General features: G+C 45.1%; 1 protein-coding gene across 1 annotated transcript; it reads right to left on the bottom strand.

Moving 5' to 3' along the window:
* Window positions 1-10,230, bottom strand: Dome (cytokine receptor domeless). The gene is made up of 13 exons (XM_076812379.1): window positions 9,825-10,230; window positions 7,251-7,836; window positions 6,723-7,013; window positions 5,964-6,281; window positions 5,725-5,882; window positions 5,470-5,641; window positions 5,073-5,384; window positions 4,836-4,984; window positions 3,875-4,766; window positions 3,656-3,802; window positions 3,489-3,579; window positions 3,340-3,409; window positions 1-3,256 (listed from the first exon to the last, which is right to left on the bottom strand). The coding sequence occupies exons 2-13, from the start codon at window positions 7,819-7,821 to the stop codon at window positions 1,823-1,825; spliced, it is 4,605 nt and encodes a 1,534-aa protein (XP_076668494.1). The 5' UTR covers window positions 7,822-7,836; window positions 9,825-10,230; the 3' UTR covers window positions 1-1,822.
* Between the last annotated feature and the right edge of the window lie 258 nt (window positions 10,231-10,488).

The following is a 10,488-nucleotide window of genomic DNA, read 5'->3' as shown; positions in this document are numbered from 1 at the left end:
CAAATGGATCGCTCCGAACGTCAATTAATGCGACGATTAAGAGTTTGCGTTTATATTTAGTATGATACAATGCTTTAGCATCAAACGATATGTCGGTGATCTCTAAGGAATTGACAACGTTACAACATTGAAGCCTCCGAATAGTTGCTCGATGATCGATGTTAAAAAACAGTAAGCGTTAAAAAAAAGGCCTGTAAAAACTCATGTACCCCGTCAATGACTAGCTTAAGGTATTATGCATATATATTCTTGCGTTGTTTTAGCGTAAATGTTTCAATGGCATTGCATGGTTTCTTAAAATTTCTTTAAAGCGAGTCGCTTGTGTACCAGGCATTCCCTAATTCTATTAACTCTGCTGACCGGTAAAATCATTCCCTCGAACTCTGTGAATAGCTTCGCCCTTAAAATGGCCATTCTATTGAAAAAGAAAGCGGCAGCTTCTAAAACGACTCGTTTGCTCGTGGACGTTGGTTTAAAAATTAGATATCAGACGGTTTCTCTTATTCAGAAATGGTTGGACCGAACGGCGCAGCCAGCGAAGGCGCTTAAAATGAAGAGAGATGAACAATGATCGTTCTCTGGTATGCTTGAGCTATTTCAGGTATTCCACAGATAACGAAATATCTAAGAAACATGCAAAATTTAAGTGATCTGAAACTGCACATTTGATTAATCTTTCCTTATCTTATTATCCTTGACCCTGTACTCGTTATCATAGTTTCCTTTTACTGCGTATTTTCAGTGAGTCATTGCTAGCGATAGTAAGGTACTACAGGAACGATCTGTAAGTTTATGTACACACACACACACACACGCACACACACACACAGATAAACACATTGCGCGTACGTATGCAGGTTCAGCGAAAGACGTTGTAACTCTTGTACGTACCACGCGACTCTAACAAAAACAAGTGATTTGAACATCGGCAATTCCTATCTTTGTCGTGTCAACGGCGAGAAAAATAGAAACTGGCAAGTACACGCATGTATGCAATTCGTGACGGCGAATAACTCTTCCGACGTAGCATAAATATTTGTCTTGTTACGAGGAAGAATAAGTTCCACGAACGAAACAAATACGTCCGCACGTACGTGGCCGTAACTTGGGAAATTCATTGAACAGATTTCGACGTGTTATTACTACTGCGCAGACTTGATTAAAAGCTTCACAATGATTAAATAACGGTTCCCCTACCAGGAGACTTATACTGCCATAGATAGTCAGCGAAGAAATTTGATTGTTCCAACAACAAATAGCTGTCTGTCGATGGGTGTATGCCACATAATTTACTTAATCTACGTATCCTTATGCTATGGCGTTGCTAGTGATCCTCGCATCACATTGGACGATATATGATACAAGAGTAATTCATTTTGTACATACTTTCACAAATGAGGGCATTTCGTGATTCGACGTGTCCTCCTACCTCACATGTATCGTCGCGCACGATGTCCCTTCGCTCCTAATTTTCGGTTTCAGTCGTGATGCAGCACCGAGCGATGCTGTTTCGCGCGGGATCCCCGGCAGCACTCGAATTTTAAACACACCGACACGCGGCCATGCTCCCAAAAACCGCGAGGCCATTGCGTCTCGATTCAGCGTTTCTCGGGCCTCCGAGCTAAAATACTAAATTCGCAGAAGCGAATGTAGGACTTACTGTCGTCGGCTAGATTCTGAAAGCACCTACAAACGTGAAATCGTATTGCACCACCTTAGTTCATTGGGGCGCAGGCTTTCCCGCGTCGAACGGAAGTCCACGCGAGGTGGACAGACGCACGAGCTACACTGCCACAGTCGACACGTTCGCACCCGTTTATTTTCATTGAATAGTACTTGGCACAACGGTCACTTTACTGTACTGTTCATCGGACTGTCCAGTGGTACTTTGTGGCAGTGGCTTCTCAAACCTTTCGTGCTGCATGTATGTCGGCGACATTGTCGATGATCTGTGTTGCTCTAGCTTTGGATTCTCCGCGATGGTAACGTAGCCAGTGCTCGGCTTGCTCGCGATAATCGGCTTATCCGCGCTCAACTTGGAGCCTGGCTTCGTACCGTCGGTCTGCCAACAGAGAGGATACGTCGTCGGCGGGTCCTCTTCCCTCTGATCCTCTATCACTTCCGGCATAGGCGCCTCCGATTTCCCTCTTTGTTGCTGCTGCAGCAATTGAAAGACAGAGCTCGCTAGAACGTACGGCTTCGTTCCATCGGACGTGGTAGACGTTGGTGGTGTGCCAGCCTTCTGCGAGAGCTCCGAGGCGGCGGGTTGGAAATTCGGCTTGATCGAAATCTCGGGGATCGACGACACGGAGACGTACGGCTTCGACGGCGGTTCCAACGCAGACGCTAGAGATGCCGGACTAGCGAAGGACGAGACGAACGGTTTACTGCACGAGTCAGTCAGAGACGTCGATGCAAACGGAGTGGACATCGTTATACTCCTTGCGCCGTCGACGCTTGCCAGAGTGAACGGTTTCTTCAACGAATCGATTAAACCTGTTTGCACGTACGGCTTCGGAGTGTTATCAGACACAGAGAACGGCGTTAGAGTTTCCAGTTTCGGTTTGCTTGACTCCGTAAACTTGAGATCGTCTAGATCGCGCAGGGAGTCGATGGTCTTCTTGTCCTTCTGTTTCTGCTCCAAGGAAGCTAAACTGATATACGGATTAGCGAGCTTGGCGTCGGTTTTGATAGGTATCAGCGTGTCCGCGGTGGACTCCGTTAAGTCACTGTCGTCCTCGGATTTTGCTTTCGTGGGCTTGGGGACCGCTCCTATGACGCTGTAGCCACCAGCTGCTGTAGCTTCTTTAGGGACGGGGCTTGGATTACTAGACAGCTCTTCCGATGACGGCATGCTGATGTAACCGGTCGAGGACCAAGTGTGTTGAGAAGGAGTGTAGCCTGTACTGTCGGTTAAATTCGGCGTGGATCGCGCCAAAGACAACGTGTCCCCAGTTATCGGCTCCCCGGACTTTGCTACCTTTACGTATGGCTCCCAGCGTGCTGTCTCCGTTGCAAAGCCCGGCCTGGTCACTGCGACGTTTCTTTGCCGCAGACTCGACGACTCCCAAGCCGGTAACGTTTCCAGTAATTTGTTGGGCGACACTGGTATCGGGTCTATCTCTGTACCACTATCACTTGAAACTTGAGAATCCGACGTGAGAGACGAGGTAACCGATTCTTGTCCACTCGAGCAGCCGCTTGAGTCAGCTGACGATTGACGTATGTGCTGTTCGCCCACCTTTTGAAGCAGCTTCTGTAACAAACGTACACGAAATCTGAGTAAACCTGAATCTTCTAACAAGAAGTCAAGTCAAGCCCTGGAAAACTATACGCTACCATGTTTGGCGCCAATCCGGGTGGTAATTTCACTTCGACATCCTGCATGGCTTTGCACTTCAACCACATCCTATAATATGTAAAAAGGCGAGTGAGATATAGTTTGTTTCTTTATGAAATACACTTTATTATAAATAGGTGATACATACCTCTTGGACACATGTGCAAGACAAAGGAGAACCGCGACAACGCTGACACCTCCGATCACCCATATTATCACCCACACACTGAACGACGGCCCTATGATGCGTTCAAACTATTAAGTAACCGATTCGATACAAAGACGTCGGTATAAGAAAATGGCGTATTAACTTACCATCGCTGTAACAAGTTCCCTGGCCGGGATCGGACCAAGGACCTCTCAAATACGTATTATCCGTCGCGATATTGACAGCCCTTACACTGAATTGGTACAGTTGCTCCCGTCCTACAGTCTTGCAATCGGGGATGGGCAACTGAGCCTCTGCAATGTGCATAGAAACAGCGTTAATCATGAAGCTGTATTCCTGGTAAATATATCCGTGTCTCGTATTACCTGTTGCAGTACTATTGTGTATTTCACCGTCCCCCGAAGATATCTCGTAATAGTTGAGATGACCAGCTGCGTGTTCAGGCTTACCCCACATGACGATCACCTGGCTCGAGTTCATGAAGCGCACGTTAGGCACATTGATTATCCCCGGCACTCCAATGTTCGTGACTTTGTGAATGGTGGGCGACTTGACGCTGCAAGACACAGTGCACGCTGCCACGCTGATGCTGTAGTTGGTGTGCGCCCGCAGGTTCTTCAGCACGACCTGGCTTGCCTCCTCGACTTTCTGAGCGTGCTCGTTGTAGTACACCTCGTAATAGCGCAACACGCCATTCATCGCCACCGGTGATTTCCACTTGATGCACATCGTCGTGTTCGTCACGTTGGCGATCTCGACATCTTGCGGCGGGGTTGTCGGCGCAGCTTCCAGGGTTGTATTGTACAAAGGATCGCTGTGCAGCCCTTCCCCGCTCTTCGTCAGAACGGCAACGGCCAACATGTACGTCGTGTACGGCTTCAAGTTGTTCACTATACCGTGTATAGTGTGCGGATCTGCCTTGATCGTTGTATTAAGTTTAGGACCTTTGCAGTTCAGGTTGTACGGCGAGACAATGGGGCAGTAGTAAATGTTGAATCCCTCTACGATCCCGATGCGATCCGAGCAGTCTAGCTTCCAACCGACCTCGATGAAATCGGAGCCAATTCGGTTTATCCACACAGACTTCATTTTCCCAACGACCTTATTGTGAATCACGGTACAGGAAGCCCATACCATTCCGCTGCTTCCCTTATTCGTATTCGCGGAGATCGCGAATTGGTAGACTTTGTCCGGATCTGGCACGGTCATATTGTAAATCGTTGTGTTCTTCGATACGTTCACCCAATCCAGATAACCCTGCAATCACCGATTTTTAATACGAATACTTATTAATCCCGAAATTGCCAGTAGTGAATGGATACTTACGGTGCACTGATAAGGGCGATCCCGTTCGTTATCGCACCAAAATATTGTGTAATTCGTAATCTCTGCGTTCATAGTAGGGGGCTTCCAGGATAGCTCGTACAAACCCCCGTCGAACGCGATTTTCGTGAACGCTACTGGTTCGTGCGGTTCTGTAATATGTACACATTAACACCGGTTCGTTATACGCGTATGCATACACTGAATATTATTAATTCCTCCAATTCTTTGTGATCTTACTCTCAGTCTGGCTAGGTACGAAAATCCTTGCGCGCTCCTTATTTGCCCCAACGACGTTCGTCGAAACGATCTCGAATCGGTAGCTACTGTAGCAACCAATCCCCTTGAATTTCGCGTACGTTCTCGTCGTCTCATTCGGAGTGAGCGACAATTTTCGCCCGTTCTCTTCCACGTGATCGATCTCGTACTTGAAATTGTCACCATTTTTCAAATACTCCGGTATCGCTTGCCAATACAAATACACGTCCCTGCTACCAATGTTCTCCGCTATTTCAAAGCTTCCAATATCGGTTTTTGGAGGACGGCCAGGTACTAAAATATCGAATACATGAAAATATAAAGAAACATATCCAATACCTAATAGTAAAAATTGAAATTTGTCGCCAGCGTAGCTTACATCTTGGCGGTGTTCTAAAAGTGACAACACTGAATTGACTCCACGTATCCTCGTCCGTAGCGACGGCACTTTTCATGAAAACACGTACGTCGTAGACAGTGTTGGCATATTCCAAGCCAGTAAGATTATAGTATCTCTTATGGAGGTGGATGTCATTTGTAATATTGATTACCTAGCAGAGATGGGTTATCAATAAACAATACCGTGCGCGCGTCTATTTAGCACTGTTATATTACAATGAAGCTTTCCTCTTACCTGCCATGTTTTCTGGTGATCCCACTGATTTTGGTACATGATTCTGTGATGCAATCCAGATGGAAAATTCTGCATCGGAAAAGGCACGCTCCAGTGTAATAGTGCGTTGTCGCATGTTTTGTTAACGACTGACAAGTTGGCCGGTTTTTCAGGAATAACTGTAAGCATTTGTAACAGCCTTTTGTCATCGAAGTAATCTTAATAGATTGAAACGGAGCGCAGAAATCATAAATACAAACCGTGAGCAAAATGATGGAATTTGTATTGAAAGCCAATATTCCCTAGAACGTTCTCTCCGTTTAATATAAACGTATAATACTCGTAAGGCTGTCGGTAGATTGGATTTGTAGATGTGTCCCACAGACACGTGTTTGGCGGCAATGGTTTTTGATTTTCTTCTGGGCACGGAAATAACTTTCGACCTCCTGCTCTTCCCGGCAATTTGAACACGAGCGTAAATCTCGTTGTAACGTAATTCTGGATGGGATCCCATGAACAGATCATATTCTCCCAATTGTGGGATACGCAAGTGAAGTTCTCTGGCTCTTGAGGTTTGACTGTCGATAATTAATTAATTACGATTAGTAAACCGATTGAGTAATCTTTGAAGAATGCATTTGTATTGAACAATAAGAATTCTCTTCTATATAATAATCCCCGAGAAAGACATACTAGGAATGCCTATAAATTGCCTTCTTTGTACAGATAGTTCTCTGTGTGATCGTATCACTTTAAATGATAGGAAAATACGAATTCCAAGATACAAAGCCCATTAAATGGTGTTCCTACAATTCTAATGAAAGCATCCACTCAATGCGGGCTCTTGTCCCCATAAAATACCTTCTGACCTATCCTGATAAGCACGTATGAACGACGTTATTTATTAAGGAATTCGTATAATATTACTCTGACGATTCGACGAAGTGAATTGCGTAGTATTTTCTGATCCCAAGGTCCAGAGCTAATTGATGCAATATTATTTAAGATACAGTACTTACATCCGACTACAACTTTATTTAAACAAACTGCTTCGTCTTGCTGATTATGTAGCCTCAGTTTGCAATAATACATATCTTCCGCAGGTGGAGGTCTCTCCACGTCTAATGATATTGTACTTCCATTAATAATGGTGATAAACTGTGGCTGCATCTCCTCTTTATTGCGAAAGAATACAAGATCGGAGGCATTTTTCCCAGGGAATGCAGTATCCACGAATGATTGATTTAAAATACACAGTATTCTCAGAGATTGGCCATATTCGAGTACTATATCACCTTGAGGCCAAGTTCCTTAAAGAAAAGATGTTTATTTAAAAGAGAAGTTAAGTAACTGCAATCGATTACTAGTTCGCAGCTTATATTTTAAATGAAAGGTGGCTCGTTTAATACATTCTGATTCTGCTTGAAATCTTAGTGCACACTGTGCACCCGGTGCATTAAATATAGATATATGCATTTAGTGCCAACAACTAGAATTCCAAAAGAAGAAGTAAGGTGCATGCTTTATTTAGAAACTCAGCTACTCACTTCCAGGTGTTTTCAGACCAATTGCGCACAGATTTGAATCTGCGTTGCATAACGTCGTACACAATAAGATAACGAACGGGATTAAAAATGTTCTCCAGAAACAATTTCTCCACTGTGTACCGACTCTCTTTGTGATCGGTAATAGCAATTTCTTATCCACTAGAGTCCTCCATGAATCGCATGTGCCGGAGCGCGTATAACTACTTGAGACTTGCTCGTGTGTCTCACATTGCATCATACCACAATTACAAATAAAACAATTAACATTTTCACTCGATATACAGGGATCGACGGAACATACGCCCGAAGAGTACTGAATAGCTGCTGAAAACTCAGCTGCGTCGCGTGACTCATTTTCTATCCTATCGACATCCGTCTGATGAGGACAAGTATTAGCAGTTACGCGCGTATTATTTTCACATTTCTCTGAGTCCAAGCGCAGCGTCTCCGTCATTCTACGCACGTCCAAAAACCTATCAACATCATGTTTCAACGCACTCTCCGCATCTGACAGTGAGAATCGAAACATCTCTTGTAGAAGTCTTTTGGGACCTGCTTTGGTTGACGACATCTTGTGTTCCCATCACTGAAAAGTTACAATATTACCAGTTACATAAAATGATTCTACTAACGGAAATTAACAATGAAAATATAAACAGTACAATGCAGCAAACTCATATACGAGACGCTAAGAGACAAAGTTCTTTAGAATGTCACTCAACAGTACTGTATCACAGCTGAGCTACGACTAAATCTGTACGACCGTAGTAGATGTGGATAAGAGGGAAATTAATGAGACAAAATAGCTCTCCGATTGGCAAATTCAACGTCGCGGCATATCGCTTGTATGTTTTTATCTTACGAGTTTCCAATAATTTGTTACGAAGTTTACCTCTTGGTAGCAATATTCCGATGTACAGATGATTCTTAGAATACTCTGTTTTATAAAGCAGTCTACAAAGTTATATATGGAGCAGGTAATTGAACGAATTGAGTAATAGACGCAAAATCTTGTTTGGAGTAAAACCATGGGATACAAGTAGGGAATTCAATCCTGGGATCATAATCCCGGGATCCCGGCTGTTTTTTGGATTCCATTTTTATATTTTTCAGTTGTTCATAAAGTAATTTACGTTTTTAAAAATTCTCAAAATTCTCAGGATAAGTTACAACTTCATATATCAAATCCTGGGAGTTTTAGAGTCCAAAAAACAGCCGGGATCCCGGGATTGAATTCCCTAGATACAAGTAAATATAAAAATATATGACGTAGATGTACAGAACGCTTCTCTTGTGTGCTATGGTGTTCTAACATAGGTGCATACCAAATACATGTGCGAAGGAACTAAAATCGCGGAGATGACTTGCTCGGATAAAAGATTGTATAATGAATTATTCATTAAGCAGATTCAACACCATTATCCGATATATGGCCCAAACGAGATTTTAAGAGTTCACCCGGTTCAGCACTGTATAAACCACTACTTTCAATGACCACGTTTTAACTTACAAAACAGTCTCTCAACCTACTAGAATGTTTCCGATAAATTTTAATGATCTTTATGCAAATGCCTCGCAAACACACGTTTGCGAATGCATTTATAAACACAGCTATTCTATACTTTCCACATAACGAAATTTGTGCTATGATCGTGATCGACAGAAGAATCTTGATATCGGATATTAATATCCACTAACGGCAGACGTAACAGCCTGCTGTTTAAATAACAATATTTAAGTAACATACGGACAAAAAACTAGTAAAACGAAGAGTAACGACGCGTCTCGCGCGCGACAGGGTTTCGCGTTATTAATAAATCACCCGAGCGGTTTCATTAATTGCGGCTCGTTGTTGGAGTTATTTACTAGAAAAGCGTGATTATCGAAGTAGTAGGAAAAGTTGATAACTCGAAAACCGTAATCAGTCATCACGGTCGTGATGCAAGTGGGAAAGAGAAGGAAAACGAGGGGGGGGGGGATACGTATACGCACGTGCATACGTGTGCACGCACACTAATGCATGGCGTGCATCACGGGTACAGAAATTATTTAGTACGATGCAGCGTACTGCCGTCTCTACCGCGAAGCCACGGAGAATACTCGCAGATATTTGAGACGCGTATCGCGTTAAAAGCGTTACAATCGTTTATTTACGAGCATACGGTGTGCCCGCGACGTAACGCGTTCTGTATAGATACCCGTCCCTCGTATTTCCTCTTGTTGCACGTATGCGTGTATGGCTGCGCGCGAGCCTGTGTGCGGGCCTCATAAATGCTGGCCTACATGCACACACGCGCACTGGCGAGCTCGCGCGCGCACGTACGCGGCATATACACGCGAAACAATGCACGTAACAAAGTTCGCTGTCGTATGTAACGTGTGCGAAACGTCGCCGTTGCTCGCAGCGGGGCACGAAATGCCCGCGTTCGATCGATCAGAGAAATCTTGGCAATCGAGAGGCGCGAGGGTCCTGCTTCACGAGGGGAGCCCACCGACACACGACATATTTTGCAGGGTGCTGGAAAAGTCGAGAGCTGCCGTTCCTCGATTATTCCGTAGCTCTCAGATACTCACCGTCAACGAGTGGTTGACGAGCTGCCGCAGATCCCTCATCGCGACGAACCACGTATCCGAAGCCCCGTCTCCACTTCACTTCACCGAACTAAACGCACACGGGCGGTCGAACGCGAACCCGTTCTACCTTCTACCCGCTGGGTATATGTCTCACCGTAACGCGCTCCCCGAGATTTCAATTGCAACGGGGCCCTCCTCTCGCGGAACGCTAGAAACGCTTGACGCGGCCGTGTATCACGAGTCGCAGCCTCCACGCACAAAGTCGCAGCCGCACGAATCGGCCGTGTCACTTCATATTTGCGAAAAAATTCTGTTTACATTCGCCCAGAGGGACCCACGAATAAATATATATACGGGATACACATTCTGGGTAAAATACGTGCGATCAATCGACAGTGGTGCCAACATGTCGGCGATCGTGCACGAGAAATTGAGAAATCGAACGACCGAGGGCGGACACGATCGGATGGCCTGGGGGCCCGCGGTTCCTCGAATTTCGGGACTCCTCGAGGTATCCTCGAAAGGTGGTTTTCCAGGGCGACGATAGTAACGACACGTAAACAGGATGGGGCCAGTCGCGTCCTAACCGTGGCAGCTTGACGACATTGACTGACGTCACGTCGAGACGTCAAGCGCCGCGTTCTTGGAAATAGAAGCGCAGGCT

This window comes from Andrena cerasifolii, chromosome 5 (assembly GCF_050908995.1).
Source record: "Andrena cerasifolii isolate SP2316 chromosome 5, iyAndCera1_principal, whole genome shotgun sequence".
NCBI classification, from domain to species: domain Eukaryota; kingdom Metazoa; phylum Arthropoda; class Insecta; order Hymenoptera; family Andrenidae; genus Andrena; species Andrena cerasifolii.
Note: the sequence above shows the minus strand (reverse complement) of the source record. Positions and strands in the feature narration are given on the sequence as shown.